General features: G+C 46.3%; 1 protein-coding gene across 2 annotated transcripts; it reads right to left on the reverse strand.

Annotated features, from left to right (window-relative positions):
- Positions 1–896: 896 nt before the first annotated feature.
- LOC103629130 (uncharacterized) lies at positions 897–21,109 on the reverse strand. Of its 2 annotated transcripts, none has more exons than XM_020539754.2 (6): positions 20,242–21,109; positions 18,438–18,656; positions 18,249–18,317; positions 18,054–18,164; positions 17,590–17,676; positions 897–1,348 (listed from the first exon to the last, which is right to left on the reverse strand). In XM_020539754.2, exons 1-6 carry the CDS (start codon positions 20,998–21,000, stop codon positions 1,322–1,324), a joined length of 1,272 nt encoding a protein of 423 aa, XP_020395343.1. In that variant the 5' UTR covers positions 21,001–21,109; the 3' UTR covers positions 897–1,321. The 2 variants fall into 2 exon arrangements, with proteins under 2 accessions (XP_020395343.1, XP_008648544.2); XM_008650322.4 differs by lacking the exon at positions 897–1,348 and adding an exon at positions 1,355–1,724.
- Between the last annotated feature and the right edge of the window lie 869 nt (positions 21,110–21,978).

Here is a 21,978-nt window from a genome sequence, read left to right on the forward strand (position 1 = left end):
TTATACTTCACATGAACTCCCACCTTTGGCGAGTTCATTCACATTATTCCCCACAACTTGTTGAGCGATGAACGTATGTGAGCTCACTCTTGCTGTCTCACACTCCCCCACAGGTCAAGAACAGGTACCACAGGATGAGGCGCATGGAGGATGTTGCGATGAGTTCGTGAGAGATCTAGGTCGTCGTCTCCCAGTCAACTTTGGGTTGCTGGACCGTTGTCTCCTTATATGTAATTATTTATTTTGTATAGAACTCCTATTATATAGTAAAGTTGTGACATTCGATCCTGTGCCATGATTCATCATATGTGTGAGACTTGGTCCCAGCACACCTGGTGATTATGTTCGCGCTCGGGGTTTGGACCCCTAAAACCCGGGTGTGACAGATTTTGACTTGCTATGGATTTAAACCGACCCAATATCACCCAATCCACATGGAAACGAACAAACCCTTAGGGCTTGTTCGTTTTGGTGATGATCCACATGTATTGGGTGGGATTGAGCCGGTTTAAATCAATAATAAGTCAAAATTCACCCCAATCTCACCCATTACACTCCAATACACATGTAATATCAATAACCGAACAAGCCCTTAAGTGTCAATTAAACATAAGATGACATATCTAATGTCTCAAATAGTCCTCGTGATTAGGAAAGCTGTGGCAAATAGATTCACGCGTTCAATTGTTATTTAAAATGGTAAAAGCTTGTTTCTAATGTTATATATATAACCGTAAAATAATATGGTCATTGCGATTGAGGTGCACCAAGCTTGAAGCTTGTGGGAAACCTGAGTCTCTTGGCACCTTTATTTGAGAATTCCAGTTTAGATCTGCTCCTAAGATTGCTTGTATTGGTTTTGATTGACAACAGAATATAGTAATCCTAGTCCACAATTGTATCAGCATATAAGATGTGAGCTTCATTGCTTAACAAGGATTACAACCAGAGTTCAACAATCTTACAGTGGTACTAGTGCATCAGAGGACACTCGTTGCTAATAATGTCATCAGTTTGACAGGACATCTGCAACATCTAGATAACCTTTTTTGCAGACATTTCACCAAAATATAGACCCACTACTATATTTACAGGGTGCGGTAGTCTTATGAGACCCAGAACAGTTCGAGCCATACATACTGCTGTGCTGGATCATGGTGCAGCTTGGACCAAAATGAGATGCGGCAAGACATACCCAGCAAGAAATGTAGACGATGCTGGGCAGAATCAACAAAGCACGATCTCGCTGCCACATATTTTTTTTTATGAAACACATAGTAGAGCTATGTTACAAAGGAAACCTGGTCGTCGCCTTTATAACCTAATCAACATATGGCCCCTTACAAATCTGCATCAAACAACTTATGTCAAAACAATGCTTTATGTTCTCAGAACTTGGAACATGAAATCTTCCAAACAAAGAGGCACCTAGGCAATGACAAATCCAAGAACTAAACTAAACTAACTAAAATAAATGGGGGTAGAGAAGGATGGGTGCAAAGTGTGCAATTAATAATGTATCAAATACTACTGCACAACCACTTCTATGAAAGCTTCTTGAAGGTAAAAGATCTTGTGCATCAATCAGTGCAAAACAATAGCTCCAGTCTAGTGGTATGTAGCATTTCAATAGGTGCAGAAATGCAAACATGAATTAGACAGAATTTAACGGACACAAATGAACTGGAAACTGCATCAGCTGGGAGCTACTAGATATCATCATGCTGCATAAAACAAATATCATTATCAGCGCCCGGAGATGGTCATGCCCCCAATGTTAACAAGACATGGTATGGGAAGCTACCGCTGGACTGTAAACCCTTAAAAATGTATATGTAGGAGTGCATGGTGACAATGTACTAAGTAGCTCCCTTGGGAAATAAAATGAGGGTTTAAGATGATTAATGTGGTTATGATAAGGCCTGTCTTTACTAAGCACATATTAAACAAAAGAATAAGGCTATGCATCATGTTGGACTCCCTTTGTTTGTGCATCAAACTTAAACTTATAATTAAAACAAATTTAGCTTCGAATTCAAATTTGAGCTCAGAAAAATATAGGAACAAAAAAAGGTGGAAAAATAATAATAAATATAAAATAAATAATATTATTGCAAGCAGTAGAAAGTATTATTCATATTATAATTTTATTGGCGGCAAATTCAAAACCAGAATTTGAATTTAGTTTGATTCTTGGATTTGGGAATGAACCAGAAATTAAATCAGAAAAAGAAGAATCACATGTGTTGGGTCGTCAAGTAGGATTTCGGCCCATCCCCTGTGACCCTGTGTGCGCGCGTTGAGCCCATTCCAGCGCCGCGCGCACCGTTCAGGCGTCCCACAGACAAGTCGGGCCCACCTATCAGGCTCACGCCGTGCGCTCCACTACCCGCTGAGCCGGGGGGGGGGGGGGGGGGCAGGTGTCATTAGGGGTGGATATCGAGCCAGCTCGGCTCGTTATGGCTCGTTATCAGTGTTATTAAAACTACGTTTAAACGTCAAAACTCTAATTAGAGGTTGAAACCACGTTTTAGCGTTTTGGCGTTCTAAACTGTAAAACACAGTGTTTTATGCATTTTAGACCATTAGCTACTTTTGGGCCCAGACTATTAGTTACTTTTGGGGTTCAATCCAGCTCATGGGTGAAGTTTTGGTAAACCACTAACCTCTCTGTTTTGGTACTTAACTTCATATTATTGTATGAAATTATGATGTATTGGTATTTTTCCTATGTTGTTTAAAACTACGTTTAAACAAAGTTTAAACGTTTAAAAGTCAAAATTTCACTCATGAGCGTTCCAACGTTTTATCGTTTTAATAACCTTGCTCGTTATTGTAACGAGCCAGCTCGACTCGGCTCGTTATACTAACGAGCTAAACAGTTGGCTCGGCTCGGCTCGTTAGGAAGCTCGAGCCAGCTCGTTAGGCTCGCAAGCTACACAACTAAATACAAAGATCTATGTACATAAATATATATATAACCGAAAAGTCATATTTTAAGTGTTTAACACTACAAACCCAAAACCTTTATAGTATTATTATCATATCATCATCCTAGCGCTTCTAACTTTTAATATTAAATTAAATAACCAAATATGTATTAACTTATAGATTTATAAACCTTTATTATAATAAGATAGCAACAAGCATCATTATAAAGCAATTCATCATCCATTCCACAAACATGTAACATTTCACTGCACAACACTAACATCATATGCTTCTAGAAACAAAGTTCACAAAACCATAACCAATAATCAAATATAAAATATGCAATGTAGGTATGTAGCCATGCAATAATGCAAATATTTAAGCACAAGACATATCCACACATGTCCATATCACAAATCATAACTACGAGAAAACAAGACTATGAGATGAGACGACATCAACGACTAGACAAACTTGTGTTGTGTCTTAGCTCGTTTGGCTCGTGAGCTAGCTCACGAGCTAACCCGAGCTGGCTCATTAGAGAACCGAGCTAGAATGCTAGCTTGGCTCGCTACAAAATTAAAACGAGCCGAATCGAGCCGAGCTACTAACGAGCCGAGTCGAGCGAGTTATCGAGCCACGAGTATTTTGTCCAGCCCTAGTGTCATCGCTAGTATCCTGCTGCCATGCACGGTCTCGGCTCCGTGTCACCGCTGGGTGGGACCCACTACGTCAGCTCTATCCCTTTCCCCACAACGACTTCTGTGCGCTCGGTCGAAATCCGGCCGGTGGTTTCGGCAACGGATCGCGCCGGTTCCGCCGTGGCCACACCTTCCCAGCTGTATAAAGCTCTCCTCGCAGCTATCCCTCCCCTGCTTCATCCCCGTTCTCAAATCCTCCCTACAGTTGTAACACCCTGAATTTGGGGGTATAAAATTTCTTTGTTCATATTCACAAATTCAGGTGTTACTTTTCTTTCCTCATCCTTCCCCAATCTTTTCTTTCTCATTTCTATAGGAGAAAGTGCTTATTTTTATTTGTAATAATAGTGTGATAGGTTAAACCTTAAGGGAGTATGAATTGTTGCATCATGTTGAACCCTGGATTTCACTTTTGTTTGGTGCATAATTCTCAAAAGGTCTAATTTGAATTTGTGGCACATTTGAATTTGAATCAAATGGAGAAAATAAAAAGAAAAGAGGAAGGAAATTCCAAAGTAAAAAGAAAAGGAAAAGTAGCCCGCTACCCCCGCCCGCTCGGCCTTTCGGCCCATCAGGCCCAACTCGCGCGCGCGCCCTCCCGCCCCTCCTCTCTCTGCGCAGCGGGCCCCACCTGTCGGCGCTCCCGCTTCACCGCGCGTGCGCCATCTCCCTCGCTCTCTCTGCCCGTGGGCCCGGCCCGTCAGCCCCGCTTTCCTCGCGCCCGCACCCGCTTTCTCTCTCTCTGCGCCGCGGGCCCCGACTGTCAGCTTCGCCGTTCTCGCGTAACCGCCGCCGAGCCGCGCGCGCCCGCCTTCTCCGCGCCCACGTCGCGCGTGGGGAGCTCGCCCCAACCCCGCCCTCGGCCACTAGAGCCCCGAACCTCACTCGCCCTCTCCCCCTCCCTCATTTGCGCACCAACCGGCCCTCTCTCTCGCCCTCTCCCTCGCTGCGCGCACGCCAAATCGCCATCGCCGCGAACCGCCGCCGCCCGAGCTTGCTCCTCCGTCGCCGTTGGAGCTCCGCCGTGTCCATTGCCACGGTAAGCTCCGCCCCGGCGTCCGCAACCCGGAACGCGCTCCAATCTCCTCTCCCCCTCCCTATTTCTCTCTGCCCGCGCTCACCCGCCGTCCGCCGTGCAGCCGCCACCGTCGACCCGGGCTACCGTCTCGTCTCCGTCGCCGTCGAGGAGTCCCCGGGGGCCGCTTTGAGGTAAGGAACCTCCCCCGCCCCTATTGGCCCTTGTCTTGCACTCTATCGCGCTTGATTTCTCGCCGGAGTCGATTAGCGCCGCCGCCGAGCCATTCCACCGTGAACCACCCTCCTCCGGTGCCCTTACCCCGACCCAGACCCCACCAATAGGTTTCCCGTGCCCTCCCCAACCTCCCCGGCCACTCAGGTCGCCCCAGGAACCCGCAGGGCCCCCGCTCCCCTCGTCTCCGGCGAGCTCCTCCGCCCCGGGGGCGAGCGCCGCCGCCCCAGCTAGCCGAAGAAGACGGGAGCCAGCCACCCCATCCCCGCCGTCTATCTTAGATCGGACGGCACGGATTCAAATAACCCGAACTCAATCTCAACCGTCCGTCCAAGATCCATCGGCCCAGAGCCGTTTCCCCGCGCCCCGTCTCTCTGCCAACTAGGCCCCGCCTGTCGGCGCGCCCGCGCACTCGCTCTGCCCGCTGGCCCCGCTTGTCAGTCGCCGCGCCCGCGCTCGCGCTGCCCGCTGGCCCCGCCTGTCAGCCGCCCAGGCTGTCGCGCGCCCGCGCGCCCCCGCAGAATCTAATCCTGGCCGTTGATCTGAGATCTAACGGCTGTAAGCGCCCGATACCCTTTCGCCCGCGCATTTTCTTAAAGAACCCCCCGGTTTTCTGGATTTTGCGCCCGCCGTCCCTGGTTTCTCGCAGTTAAGTCCTCAGCCCTTTTATTTAATTTAAAATAGGTCCTTAGGGCATATTTTTAACCCCTAAACTTGTAAAATTCATAACTTTGCCATATGAACTCCAAATTAGGTGCTTCAAATTGCAAAATGTTCATAAAATTATTATCTATCTGTTTATGCAATGTTTCCCTGCTGTTTCCATGTTCCAATTAATGGTTAATCATTAGGATATGATTAAGGTTATTGGAACCCTATTGGAGATAAATAAAAGAAAGTAGACTTTAATAAAAGTTGGAGCACTTAAGTTTATGGACTCAAACACTTAAGTTTAGGAACTTAAACCAGATAATTATTTAATCCCACCACTGACTTAAACCTGAGTAGTGGATAATGACTCATTTTGTATAGTCCTCTACCCCAGGCCTAAAGAACACCAGAGTGCCTATCCCTTTTCTGTTATGAACATGTGGCCTCTCTCTGCTGCATATGTTTGGTATTTTGTTTTTGTTTGTTATTTTCCCAAGTGCATAGTGTGAATGATTGCTTTACGTAGACAACGAGCAGTCTGTGTTTCCCGAGGCAGTTGCAGAGGGAGTCCCTGATCAGCAGTTTGGTGAAGGCAAGTGTCCTCTGTCCCATTATGTCCTATTCACTTATAACTTACTATCCCGCATTACTTACTTGAAACCTAAGGATTGACTAGCTTTACACTTTACTTTATCCTTGATGACCTTATGGGCTGTTATGGTTAGCACTCTGCTATTGCCTTAACTTAATCAATGAACATGATGTGACTATTTATGATACTGTTATCCTGATGATGTTGATGATCTTGTGACACTCTAGGGGGCTCAGGCTGTTTCCTGAGTACCTCTCCGTAAGGACCTGTTCGTTGAGAGACCACCCGGGATAACAGTGCAACCATGAGGGTGAAATGGGATGCCCTTAGCTGATTAATTAGATGAACTAGAGGTGTAGTTGCTTCGCCGTCGTGCCGTCAATGGGGTCCAGGCACAGTGCTTGCTCTGCCGAGGCTGAGTGCCGAGGTTCTTTCGTTTTGCTTTTTGTTAGTCACTCTCCTGCGGGGAGGGGTACTGTGTTTATCAAACTGGAGAAACCTAACGGGCAGCTATGATCTCTAGGGAATCTTTGTAAAAGCTACGTAGTGATGCCCTGCCGGACCACCTAGGAAGTGATCAATGGGGATTAGCTCTCCCCGGGCAGAACGGGAATCACGGCTCATGGGTAAAGTGTGCAACCTCTGCAGAGGGTAGTGAAACTGATATATCAGCCGTGCTCACGGTTAAGAGCAGCCTTGGGATCCTCTTTGATTAGAGATACAGATGGTTCGAGATACAAGGATTATGTTATGGTTTTGGTTCGGCTATGATGATGTTGTTCCTCGAGGAGGAAATGGTTTACGGGTTGGTTAATGCTAAAATCTGGCTTCTACTAATGATAAATACTTGACCAACTAAAAGCAACTGCTTGAGCCTAACCCCACATAAAGCTAGTCCACTTCAGCCAAACGGGACATTTGCTGAGTACGTTGATGTGTACTCATCCTTGCTTTACCACAAAACACCAGGTTGTCCACATTGCAACCACTGCTCAGGAGGAGACGAAGTCGTGGAAGGAGACTTCCAGGAGTTCCAAGACTACGACGAATTCTAGGTGTGGGTTGGCGGCAACCCCCAGTCAGCTGCCTGTGGAGGCCTTTTCTTTACTACGTTTCGCTAGTACTTTGATTTACCTGTCAAGACGATGACTATGTTGATGTCTATGACTCTGTGATGTAATAAGTTAATACTCTTTTAAGTTATTATTCGAGCATTGTGCGATGATGTTCATTTATGTCATCGCTGTGTACGTGAGTTCTGATCCTGGCACGTACATAGTTCGCATTCGGTTTGCCTTCCAAAACCGGGTGTGACAACAGTCGAGTCGCGTCGCCGACGTTGGGACACCCCATCCCAGTGACCTCCGTCCGCCCCGGCGTTGATTAACTCGTCCCTAAGCCAGTGATCTCCGATTAGCCACTCTGTCTGCTTCGCCGTGCCTGTACTACGGGATTGTCGTGGGCCTCGCCAACGAGCATCCGTGTGCCACACCAACGCGCGGCGGGGGCGGTCCGCATCCCTCCTCGCCTCGCGTCATAATACTGGTGAGACGGGTTATTTCCTTTTCGTTCTCCTCGCGCTACTCGTTGCGTAGTACTAGTTAGTATCTGGGGTCGAACCGTGGACTCCGGTAGAGGCCCTCACCGAGGTGTTAGAGTATGGGATATGGAGGTAGGAGACAGAGATAGGAGAGAACAGGGAGCTCTCTTTAGAGTTTTCTATTCTTCAGATTTTTCATACCTCGTCCAAGGCAGAGTTCACTACTTATTAGTGACAGCCAGAGGCACACACCACGGGGACGCAGCCCCACGCGACAGACACGCACAGGTCACTTCCACTCCGGGCCCGCCAGTCGGACGTTCGCACGACACAGTCTTCTTCTAGGCTCGCGACGAAGGGGCGGCTTCTGTGGATTGACCGCCGGTGGTAGAGTGGTTGTAACATTCCCTCCCCCTTTAAGCCTACTTGACCCCAAGCAGGAACAAAAGGAAAGCATTGGCGTAGAGCTTCAAGGTCCTCCCATGTAGCCAAGTCACGGGGTAAGCCTGACCACTCCACGAGGACTTGTTGCACAAAGCGACTCCCTTTGGTAACGCCTCGGGTCTGAAGCACCTGAATAGGAATAGCAAATTCTGGTAAGTCGGTGGGTAGCGTGGCTGGAACAGGGCCCTTGTAGCCAGCGGCCAATTTCAGCTGGGACACATGCACCACCGGATGTATCTTGCTGGCAGCAGGCAAAGCCAAGCGATATGCAACTGCGCCGACTGTGGCAGTGATCTGGTAAGGCCCGAAATATTTGAAGCTTAACTTGTGGTTGGCGCGCGGCAACACAGATGACTGCACATAGGGCTGAAGTTTCAAATAAACCCAATCGCCAACAGCAAATGAACGCTGAGATCTGTTTTTATCAGCCTGACGCTTCATCTGTTGCTGCGAGCGAACCAAGTGTTGACGGATGAGGTCCTGCATGTGAGATCGCTCTTGGAGCCAATCTGATAATGAAGTAGGAACAATGTCATCAACAGAAATTCCCAGGGAACGGGGCTTACGACCGTAGAGAGCTTCGAAGGGAGAACACCCCAAAGCTGAATGGAAACTGGTGTTATACCAGAATTATGCCGTTGGAAGCCAAAAGGACCACTTCTTTGGGCATGCATTAACAAAACAGCGGAGGAATGTTTCGAGGCATTGATTAACTCGCTCCGTCTGACCATCGGATTGGGGGTGGTAGGAGGAACTCATGCGCAACTCGGCACCCGCTAACTTGAAAAAGTGCTGCCAAAACTGACTGGTGAAAACAGGGTCCCGGTCAGAAATCACAGCCACTGGAAAGCCATGCAGGCGATAGACTTGAGAGATAAAAAGTTGAGCCACGGTCAGTGCGGTATAAGGGTGAGGCAATGGGATGAAATGAGCATACTTAGTGAATTTATCAACCACCACTAAAATGCAATCCGCGGTGCCCGAACGAGGAAGGCCTTCGACAAAATCCAAGGACACCGTGTGTCAGGCCGAAAGCGGAACTTCAAGTGGCTGTACTTTGCCTGGGTAGGCTGACCGGTCCGGCTTTGCCTGTAAACACACTTGGCATTGCTGCACGAATGTCTTCACATATTGCTTCATCCGTGTCCATGAAAAGAGACTCTTGACACGGCTGTATGTAGCTGGGACGCCGGAATGACCACCAATCGCCGAGCAATGTAGGGCTGATACAATTTTGCGCTGCAATGGTTCATCCTCCCCAAGCCATATACGACCCGACCCTTATACCGGAGCAGACCAGCCTTCAGAGTGAAGTTTGGGACAGCAGCAGGGTCAACCGCTAGTTTGGACAGGAGAGACTGAGCCTCGGCGTCGTGATCATAGCTTGCCTGAACGTCCAATAACCATTAAGGTACCACCATGGATAATGCATGTCAGCAGGCACACAACGAGACAAGGCATCGGCAACACGATTCTCAGAACCAGGACGGTATTGAACTTTGTATTGCAGACCAAGTAACTTGGTGAAAACTTTATGTTGCCAAGGTATATGGAGGCGCTGCTCGTTGAGTTGGGTTAAACTTTTGTGATATGTAAGGATGACAAACTCATGGTGTTGGAGATATGGCCGCCATTGCTGGACAGCTAGGATCACAGCTAAGTACTCTTTCTAATAAGTTGATAGCCCTCTCGACTTGGGACCAAGTGCTTTGCTAAGAAATGCGAGGGGGTGACCTTTCTGCATAAGAACTGCACCAACTCCTAGTGCACTGGCGTCAGTTTCGACTAGAAAAGTGTTGTTGAAATCTGGTAATGCGAGGACAGGAGCAGATACTAGGGCCTTTTTCAATGTGTTGAAAGCAATATCATGGTCACTGGTCCAAATAAATAGGCTGCCTTTCTTGAGTAATGTTGTAAGCGATTGACAAATGACCCCAAATTTTCTGATAAATTTCCAGTAGTACCCAGCGAGCCCCAAAAAGCTGCGTAAATCTCGAAAACCACTCGGCGTTGGCCACTCAGCAATAGCTTGGATCTTCACTGGATCGGTGGAGACACCTTGTGTGTCAATAACATGGCTGAGATAAGACACTTGCTGTTTTGCAAAAGAGCACTTAGATAGCTTGACCTTCCACTGATCCCGAGCCAATAATTCGAGGACAAGCTTCAGATGACGGGTATGATCATCCAGAGATGCACTGTACACTAGAATGTCATCGAAGAAGACAAGAGCACACTTACGAAGAAGAGGTGTTAGAGTGTGGTTCATAGCCTTCTGAAATGTTCCCGGTGCCCCGGTGAGACCAAATGCCATAACCCGGAACTCATAGTGGCCCGTGTGTGTTTGGAAAGCAGTCTTGTGTAACTCTCCTACCTTGAGTAAAATCTGGTGGAATCCCGCTCTGAGATCTAATATGGAGAACTAGGAGGCACCAAACAGCTCATCAAGTAGCTCATCAATGATGGGTACAGGGTACTTGGATTTAACTGTAAGGGCGTTTAAGTGTCTGTAATCCACGCAGAAACGCCAGGAATTGTCCTTCTTTTTGACCAGCAACACTGGGGAGGAGAATGCTCTGTCACTGTGCTGAATCAACCCACTCTGCAACATTTCAGCCACCTGAGATTCAATTTCGTCTTTCATTGCTGGTGAAAACCGATAGGGTCTGATGTTAACTGGTCGAGCTCCTTCAATTAATGGGATAGCATGATCACATGAGCGAGTCGGGGGCAGGGCCGACGGTGGCTGGAACACATCTTGAAAGCTGCGAAGCAGACGCATCACCGAGTCTGGTAATTGTAGGTCATCGACCGAATACAGCTGAGCAGGAGTGGTCGAAACAGTAGGCAAATGGTGAATTTCCAACACTGTACCGACCGGCACCAGAGGATTACAACCCTGTAAAACTATTGTGCTGCCTGCATATGGGATAGTCAACCATTTGTTTCCAGTCCACTGTCATGGGGCTCAACTGTTCCAGCCAATCCATACCCAATATTGCATCATAGAAGGGTAGAGGGAGCACCTTGAATGTGGTACAGAAATTGAGATCCTGCACTGACCAAGAAGCCTGAGGAAGTTCCACAGAACACTGCAACACAGTACCATTTGCTACTCGGACAGACAAAGGTGTATCCATAGAAGTGATGCCAGCCAACTTATGAGTATGGGCAGAATTCAGGAAGCTATGAGTACTACCGGAGTCGATCAACATGAGCATGTCAACCCCTTGCATGACACCCCGAAGTCTGAATGATTTAGATGGGCGATTGACCGAGGCAGCTTCTGTAGACAGTAAGATCAGAAATTGTTCAGCAGAATCCTCAAACTCGCCTTCAGATTCTGGCTGATCAGTGGACAGCATCTCCCACAACTCTTGGACAGCATGCAACTGCACTGTATCTGCACATTTATGACCCTTTTTCCATTTCTCTGCGTAGTATTGACAGAGACCCTTAGCACGCCGGTACGCAAAAAGAGAGGCCACCTTAGAATCAACAGTTGTAGGCCCCGTCGTGATGGTCTTGGTATAATCGCCCCCGCCGCCACGAGGCTGCTCCCCACGGTAGGACGACGTGGGAGCGGCACTCAGCAGCGGCCGAGAAAACGAAGAATGTTCACCCCGAACCAACTCCGGCCGACGAGAAGGCTCCACAGCTTCCTGCAACAAGGCCAAAGAGCAGGCAGTATCGAGGTCGCCAGGACGTTGTACAAGAATGACAGACTTGATATCAGCACGCAAGCCATCAATAAATCTCATAGTGTAATACAATGGGTCTGTTGTGTGTTCATAGGTGACAAGCAAATCCACTAACTCGCAAAAGCGATCAATGTAATCCTGGACAGTGGAGGTCTGTTTGATGTGGAATAATTTTTGGATAACTAGCTCATGTTGTTGAGGACCAAATCGGTCATGGACGAACTGACAAAACTGTCGCCAGGAGAGCGAGGGCAGGCGAGGTTCGATGGATTGGAGCTAGCGCGCAGCTACGCCATGGAAATGCATAGTTGCGGCTTTAATCCAAACGATCTCCTCGGTACCGTACATGTCAAAATAATTTTCGCACTGTTTTTGCCACAGTTTGGGATTACTGCCATCGAACACAGGGAAATTGATTTTAGGAAGACCACCCAATCCTCTACTCAGTTCCCCCCGACGATCTAGCTCTCCAGAATTAAGATCATGATGAACTGGAAACTCAAACGAAGCAGGGGCGTGAGGTGACCACATACCCTTGAACGGGTAGTGGAGATCGGCCACATGGGGCCCAAATCCACATTCCCGGTGAGAAGAAACGAAGCGGGGCCCAAAACGTGAGTCGTTAGCATGTTCGACGGTGGCAGAGGAGCCCACCGGCGCCGATCCGCGCACGCCGAGGATGCCGGTCTTGGAGAAGCCCTCGACGCGCGCCCCCTGTGACCACCGGATCTCCACTTTGGACAGCTCGGCGCGAACTGAATCCATGGTGGTTTGGAGGGCTTCGACTGAGGATTCCATCCAGGGGCGCCAAGCCTCGAACCCGTGCAGGGCGGACTCGAGGGAGGTGACGCGCGCTCCGGTAGTGGCCTCCCAGTAGCGGACCCGATCGGTGAGATCCGCATCGGCCGCCGAAAGGTGAGCTTCGACGTCCGCGCGGATGGCGGAAGCAAACTCGTCGGAGTGGCGAGCGAAGTCCGCCGCCTGGGACTCCAGTGCGCCGACGTGGAGTTCCCACTTGGAGTCGATCGCCGTGAACCGTTTGTCGAGCTCAGCGAGAATGGCGCGGGTCTGTTGTTCCAGCGCCTGCATGAGCTGCGCGTCGACAGGAGACGCCATGGACGCGACGGCCGAGGAACGGAGGAATTTGATACCAATTTGTTAGAGTATGGGATATGGAGGTAGGAGACAGAGATAGGAGAGAACAGGGAGCTCTCTTCAGAGTTTTCTATTCTTCAGATTTTTCATACCTCGTCCAAGGCAGAGTTCACTACTTATTACAGACAACTAGAGGCACACACCACGGGGACGCAGCCCCACGCGACAGACATGCACAGGTCACTTCCACTTCGGGCCTGCCAGTCAGACGTTCACACGACGCAGTCTTCTTCCATGCTCGTGACGAAGGGGCGGCTTCTGTGGATTGACCGCCGGTGGTAGAGTGGTTGTAACACGAGGTCAGGGCATGGCGCCACCGTGGGGGAAGCCGCGGCGCCACCGCTGCTGATCGGCGTTAGAGGCAGATGGCCTGTCATGCGTTGGATGACGACTGACCGAATAGGACTAGAAGTGGGATACCGCTTCGCGTTGCGGAATGGTGATCGTGGATCCGCGAGCGGACGGACCGATGCGATCTAATCATAATTAAAACTAAACCGTAGATCCTCGATCCTACGGTCATCCTCGCACACCAGTTCGGGGGGATCGCGATCTAATCTGAACCACGCGCCTATGATCGGGCGGCCGGAATCTTTCCATACCCCTTCGGTCGAGCGGTTTTACAATGATGCCCTTAAAGTTTTCAGAAATCGATCTGCCGTCCACATCAGTTAGGAAATACTTTATCCTAGGTCCTAAGATTTTCGAATTGAACCCGGAACTTCCTGGTAATAGTGCATGCGATCCAGAGAACAGATAAATTGAATAAAATAGTATAGAAAATGATTTATAGTATAGGAATAATTCTAGAACCTTGTTCAATTCATAATTATTTCATTTTAACTCATTTTTAATCCATTCCAGTTGTATTAATTTCGTATTAATATTGTTTATCACCTGGTAACTTTGTTTTAACATGAAACATAGATTAAAATTATTCATTTAGTTTATTCTATACCAAACACTTAAAACTTCGGAAAATCATAACTCTTTAACCGTAACTCCGAATTTAGTGATTCTTGAGCCTACGGTCTCATTACGATGCGTAAAATGTTATTATGCAGTATGTTCTCATGTTTGGTGTGATGTTAATTTCTCATGTACCATGTTTGTTTGTATTGTTGCGAGTAGACGGGCAAGCAACTGAGAACCCAGGTGCTCAGCAGGTGGAAAAATACTGAGCAGGAGCTCGTTGAAGGCAAGTTGTGCCCTTGATCACTTTTATTTACCCAATAATTTTCCAGATAATCATTATGATCTGCATAGGTTGATTTGATGGGACCCAATAGGTCACCCCAGTTTGACTATCTTTATACCTTGTTTACCACTAAATTTTTGGGTAGTAATTGCTATTGCTTTATATGGTTTAGGGTGTTAAGATACACATTATTCATGATCATGCTTTTATTATAAATGAGTTATTTACTGTTCATGACAAGATCACTATGTTAATTGAAACATAACACCTGGGAAAATAGTGCTACCACAAGGGTGGTATGGGACGCCCTTGGCTGACTAATTAGGAAAGCTAGTGGAGGACTAACTTACTCGAAAGGGGCAAGGTCAGTAGGTGAGTTGTTGGTATAGGGAGGTTCTCGGGTTGATTTTGCTGCGATAGCTTTTCAGACGGGGGATTCCTATATTGCGCTTCCTAGAAACTGTAGCGGGTTTTCTAAAGCTAGTGGAACTTTGTAAAGGCCTCGTAGTGTTACACTGTCTCGCTTCCTTGGTAGAGGTGTATGGGGCCCGTACAACCACGTGGCAGATGTGTAACATGACTTGCGGGTAAAGATGCGCACATCTGCAGATTGTAAAACTGGTATATCAGTCATGCTCACGGTCATGAGCGGCTCGGACCCTCACATGAGTAACTTATGGAATTAAATTTAATTGATTATTTGCATCGCATTGTGGTTTACTTATTAATTGTGATCTCTCATTATTTGGGTTGGTATTTACTTATACTTAGTAATTGCTAATAAAATTTGACCAACTTATTAAAAGCAATGCTCAGCTTTAACCATTATATGTTGATCAGCCTTACACTTCACATGAGCTCCCACCTTTGTGAGTTCATGCACATTATTCTCCACAAGTTGTTGAGCTATGATCTTTTATGAGCTCACCCTTGCGATATATAAATCCCCCACAGGAGAAGAACAAGTAGCACAGGAGGAGGTCTACTACGAGGAGTACGAGCTTGTCTAGGTGGCGTCTTCCAGTCAGCTTAATGTCGCCAAGGAATAATTATTAGTTCGCTTTATTGTTATCATTTATTGTAAGACTCTTCCGCTATGTAATAATGATTGTGACATTTATCTCTATACACTTGGTCATTATATGTGTTGTTCTTCTTTGGCGTACATATGAGATGCACCCGGGTTTACCCCTTAAATCAGGGTGTGATAGGGACTCAACTATTAGGACAATGATCACTGCCCTGGGATCTCCGCCATCCTAGGCCAGGGTAGGGGCTTGACCCTTTGAGCAACTTGATGTCGGGCCACTCCGAAGGAATGACATCTACGCCACAAGTCCTGCTAAGGACCACTGGAGGATCAGGGCTCTCCCAGCCCCAGCGCACTCCAAGGTCCAAGTCGCTCCTACGCTTACGGTGCCAGTCCACAAGACTGGAATAAAGCCCAAGGCCCAGTGCCTTTGGGTGTCATCGAATAATAATCTAATAGGGTATTTGGTTTGAGGAATGAGCTAGTCCATCATCTTCTCACTTCTCACTTTTTTGTTTGGTTTGTAAAATGGAATGAGTTGATCCATCACCACAGCATTTCTCATAGTTAGTTAGTACTAATATGAGGAATGAGGTCGTCCCATCAAATTTTAGGAATGGACCCATGATGTACCATCTCATTTTGGATGGAGTGATTCTTCAAACCAAACACCCTCTAAGTTTCTAGGGGGCCTCGTACCCTAGGGCGCCCATAATCCAAGTCCTCAGGGTCGTTCGTGCCTCGGGGTTCTCATGGAGTTTGGTGTCGAGACCATTGTCCCTCAAGGCACTCAACAATAATTAGTCACGCAGGCCCTCTACTAGCCCCTAGGAAACTAGGTATTTGGCTTCACGTAATATAAACGATCGAGCCCCGAACCCATCGGGGCTCGAAGCCTTCCGTAAGAACAAGGGACTAACTACGACTAAGGGTAATCATGTCCATAAGATGGAAGGATGAGTCTGGTCCCACCGACGACATTACGACCCCAAAGTAGGGACACTATGCCTAGGGCATGTTCACAGGTCCTTAGCACTGACATATCAATTAAGTCTCCCATACAACACATTTAATGTGTAATGTACGGCATTACAGTTCGATAGGTGCATTATCGCCACGACTTAGGCAGCAATGTACTCAAGATCACTATTCAATATGTGCATCAACGTTGTAGTCACACGTGCGTATGTCAGTATACCATGAAGTATTATCAAGTATAAAAGGCTACACCGGCTACCAACTATGTCATACCCAATGGCACAGACACCAGCATCCATGGAGGCAATATAAAACACGTGCCGTTACGATGAGCATGGCAGTAACAAAAGAACATCTCTGACACCATGCCACTACCAAAGGCATGGCTCTGTTTATGACTTCACAACCAGGATAATATCAGGGTAGTTGGGTATTAGTTGGAGGGACCCATGGTTTAATTGACGTAATATCTCTCCTCACTTCCTTTATAAAAAGAGGGAGTAGAGTAACGTTTGGCAGGTTCGATCTAGGGTTGAAATTACTCTACACAGAGTGTTGGCTCATAAGGGATTCTTTAACTCCAAATTAGAGTTAATGTTTGGCAGTTTCAATCCAGGGATTGAAATCACTCTACACAAAGGGTTGGCTCATAAGGGATTATTTCACTCCCAATTAGAGATTCACCACACTCAACATCTAAGGGCAAACATAAAGGTGGAGTAGGACCGATAGGCTAGAAATACCACTAGAACCAAAAGGTAAGGGGAGCTAGGAAATCAAAATTCACATTTGCCCTTCCTTTGTTCCAGCATTGATCATCGTTGCCCTTTGGCTTGCCATCAGGGGCACGAGGAACAAGGGTACTAGACCGAGCAGAGGCTATGGATCTAGGACACCCGCCCGAAGTGGTGCAATCTTCAAATCCTCAACCCTCACTTCTCCAACGCTGCTTACATCATCACCAACTACACGATGCTGCCTAACTTTGCCATGACACGCAACATACTCACGCTCAAGCAGTTTTGCCTTGTCAATGAATACAAGGTCTCTAGCATCATGCTCCTTGCCACCGACTACACCACACACCCATTGTGGGAGGTGACCATTCATTATATAGGTTGTATGGCTTGGCGAACAAGGTCATATGGCTTGGTGTACAAGTAAGGTGAGTGTAAAGATATGTATGCATATACATATCTTTAACATTTTCAACTACTACTAAGTTACAAGTACGCATATACATATCTTTAACATTTTCAACTACTACTAAGTTACAAGTACACAGTAACATGTGTAAAATTGTGTAAAACACCATAATGTTCATTTCCTTCTATACAAAAGTAAACCATGAATTATGTAAGTTTAGTAAATTTAGATATGCGAAAAAGAAATAATATAACAAAAAAAGAGGATGCTGACCGCTTTGCTTGGAGTTGGACTTTTGTCAATCTTCCTAGGCATACCAGGAAACACCTTAAATGGTGGCAACATCACCCCTTGCATTTTCTGTTACACATTGATCAAGAGATGACAAATTCCACTACTAAAGGCGGAGAATTTACCTAGTGGGAACAATTACTTTGGTAAAAAAGTAATTGTTGCTTTGGTCTTCAGCGCCAAAATGGCTATGCCTTTGCAAAAAAAAATGGAGATGTTGAGGATATAACCTATAATTTTTTGTATTGCACTCCTAAAAGATTTAATTTTAAAAAAAAAGTATCTTTTACAAAACAAAGACGGATGTCCCCGAGTCATATTATAACATTGAGTTTAGACTTGGAATTATTAAGGGTTAGTGTTAAAACCAAAGACTTCTTTACTTCTCACCAAATTGATGACTTTCCCTAGATGTCAACATGGAAATGTAAGATAAGAAAGAATACCGGCTTATTGGGAGGAACATTGTGGGGAACGGCACAATAATATTTTGATGTAACCGCCGCATTCTTTTTATGGATCAAGCCATTTGGTACTTCTGTCTTCTTTTGTAGTACCTGCAATAACAGAAACTTGATATGAAAAATAAAATATGATGTGAAGCCAAGCCCTAAAAAACAAAAAAGGGGTACGACAGTTACATTGGCTGGAGTCTGATTTTCAGCTACAATTGATTGAAGACCACTCTTGGCTGATTCACATATTATACCCTATAGACAAAAGCGGACAGAAGTAACAAAAATTTGCATATACATTAGAGATGATCACAGATAAGCAAACAGAAGTATAACCTTTACTGATGAAATATTATTGCGTGGTATACTTTCTACCTTTGCCTGAGCCTGGTAAGCTATTACAGTCTGTCTCAACTCCATTACTTCATGTTCCACTCTTGCCAATCGTTGTTTAGCACAAATATCCACATCATCCATTTTCTCCAAATGATCAACCAAAAGATTATTGTCATTTTCCACTCTTAACTTTTCTGGTTGAAGCTTGCTGGATGTAAACAGAAATATTGTAGGCATTTCCATGTTGTTAATCCTTGCCTACATTGGCATCAAGGTACATTCATTAGCTTAAAAAGACTGATAATCGAACAAGATTATGGAAGACTAATAGTTTACAATGTGTGTTGCTTACTGTAAATCAATTAATCAAACAAAGCATGTAATAAACTCAATAAATATAATAAACAGTATTTAGTTATAAGGAGTTAGTGATTTTATTATTTCATATCCATAGGATGCAATTGGTTAACGAGCATATCAAATCCTGGCACTGACATGCATACAGTAGTCTGATTATTTCAAAACCATTTGGGACAAAAACAAACATATCCTGAGAAGTTAGTGTTTCATATTTTATCCTGCTCGTAGAAGAATAATACATGAGTGGTAAATTTATACAATATAAGTAAAAAAATACTATTGGCGCAAAAACACTACCCAAGGAAACTTTAAGCAGTGATTCCTGTTTCAGTATATTCCGAAACCATTCTTGTACAAACATTTTTCATGTGTCATACAACTGTTATCTTGCCACAAGCGGAATTGCACTTTGGGAAAACACCGCAGAGCTTGTGAATGACATGCATATGACCAAGCACCTCCTGCCATTGATACAGCCTTCACTAATGGTAGTAAAAAGTGCATTAGCACCAACACTTAGAACTTGGCACATCGTGCATGTACCCCTAAGACAATATTTTGAGTTTGAGGCATGAACAAGCATCACACAAATGTAAAGAAACATGTACCAGCATACAAAATTCTGATATCATAGCACATGAAAACAGCTAGCATACAGGGAAAAAAGATACAATTTGCATTCAAGGAAATTTTCATGTATTTATCATCTTGTGGAGGTGGCAGAGATAATTAGTGCCTTCCAAACAACAAATATCATTAGTTAGTTTATAAATGACCCATGTGCACTCTCCTTTTAGTCTCTTTCCCACAGTGGAAACTCTAATTCTGTATTCTGGAACAACGGGCTGAATTAGCTACCACGTTTTTATTTCACAGTAATTTGGTACTAGTGGAACATATGTTGCGGATCTAGTCAATACCTTGAGACAACCTAATCAGGTAAATTTTAGCCATTCCCATAGCCCTCCTGGGAACCGAGAAAAGCTTATATTTTTATAAGCACAATCATTAAGTGTTTTCAAGGAAATTTGGGTGTATTTATTGTCTCATGAGGGGTGACAGAGATACTTAGTGCCTATCAAAGAATAATTTTTGGTTTATAAATAACTCATGTGCACTCTCCTTTTAGTTTCTTTCCTTCAGTGGGAACTTTTATTGTGCATTTTATTTTGCAACGGCAAGCTGAGGGTATAGGTGGTGTGCTCACCTATACCCTTAGTTGTGTTTTTTGCTCAGCTGTACCCTTCCAGTGCTATAGAACAGAAATTTGGGACTATTGAAATATGTTGCAGGTCTAGTCAGTACCTTGAGACAACTTAATCAGCTAAATTTTATCCATTCCCGTACCCCACCTGGGAACCGAGAAAAGCTTTCACTATTTTCTAAGCACAATCATCATTAAACAAAGACCAGAAATCTATCTTTGCGTAACGTGACTAAGTTTTAATAATTAATTAATTGAGGACAATGTGGTTAAATTCACCGATTCCGTGATGGCACCGGCGAGCTGCTTCCTCGCCTTCCTGATCTTCTTGTCCAACACCTGGGCGTCGATGTCTTCAATGTTGAGGAGCACTCTCTCCAGCACCGCCGGTTCGACAAGGATCGTGGCCTCATCAACCAGGTAAGGATACAGCTCGCGCATCTCATCCAAAGTCTTGGCCTTGGGCTTCAGCGCCTCCTTGCCGGACTGGCGGTCGGCGCTCTTCGCTTGGGCTTGGGCAGCGGCGTTGCTTGCTTGGGCGCCGGCGCACTTCGCTTGAGTAGCACTTCGGACCTTGGCAACCGGTGGTCTGGTTGGCGGAACGCGTCCCCATACGTGCTTGGAGAGGAGGTAGAGGCGGCGTTCGTGTTTATCGGCGGGCGGAGCATTCTTCATAACGTCCCGGTCGTAGCGGCGCTTGAGGCTGCGCTGCTTGATGGCGAGCTCCTTTGCTCCGACGCCTTCCTTCTCGAGGCTGCCATCGAGCGCGCCGAATAGCTCAACCGGCGTTGGCAGGCGGCCGCCATGTTCACGGCGGTACGTGGCGAGGGCCTCCAGGATCCGGACCTCGTCGCCGGGGGACCACGCGCGCTGGAACAACGGCGGCTTCCGCTTGGCCGGCTGCTGTGTGGCACCCGAGGCCTCGGGGAGCGAGGGCGACGTCTTCCTCTTGTTGCGCTCGGGCAGCGCCGTCGGGCCCGTCGACGCCCGCTTCACCGCGGACGACGGTTCCTTGAGTTGAGGCGACGAGGACGCCATGATGGGGGGCCGGGGGCGTGGGGGAGGCGGGAGATGGAAGCTGGATTGGCACGCACTCCGCTGCGAAGCGCGGGATCTGATTTTTTCAGGCAGGAGGGAGGAAGAGTGAGATTGGGAAACGAGGGGTCGGTCGGACTCAGGATATAAAAGGCCAAATGGTTTGTTCTCGGCATAGACCGTGCCGTACACCACAATCAATACACAGACATTCACCAGAACTAGTTGAAACATTGAAAAAAAACTAATAATAAGCTATTTAGTTCAATGGATATCTCGTTAAAAATCTATCTAAGTTAAAAAAATCACTCTTATAAGAAAACTCTAGATAGAAAAAAAAAGTACAACCTAGCTTATTTAGTGTTCTTATACATAGATCACAAATATTGTTCACAATTTTAACAGAGTTACAGTCACATAAGCCTATATAGACATAGGTCCAAACTGGCTAACTAAGATCAAGCATCCACATGTGGATCAGTTAGTGTTTGAGACTAGAGATGTCAATGGGCCCCGAAACCCGATTACCCGTGGGGAATTCCTCTATTAGGGTTAGGGTATGGGTTAAAACAAATCTCCGTGGGTATAGATTTGGAATAAATTCCTTATCCATCGGGTATGGCGGGTTCGGGTTTGGGAGGGCTAAACCCAAACCCGATTACCCATGGGGAAAAATACCTAGAACCGGAACAATCTAGCATCTAGGATTTTTAGTCCACCATCCAGCAATCCAGTGAGCAGTTACTTGTGGCCTGGACGCCTGGTGGGCTACCGACCAAGTATGGTCGTATGGGCCTGTGGAAAAGAAGCACCAAGCCACCGAGCCAACAACCAACAAAGTAAAAAAAACCTAAACTTCTGAATTTTTGAATAATCGGGTCGGGTATAGATACTCATGGGTATTTAGTACCCGGTCGGGGATGGGTATGGGAGGATTTTCGTACCCGTGGTCGGGTTCGGGTTCGGGGATGGGGGCGGGTC

This window comes from Zea mays, chromosome 6 (genome assembly GCF_902167145.1).
Source record: "Zea mays cultivar B73 chromosome 6, Zm-B73-REFERENCE-NAM-5.0, whole genome shotgun sequence".
NCBI lineage: Eukaryota > Viridiplantae > Streptophyta > Magnoliopsida > Poales > Poaceae > Zea > Zea mays.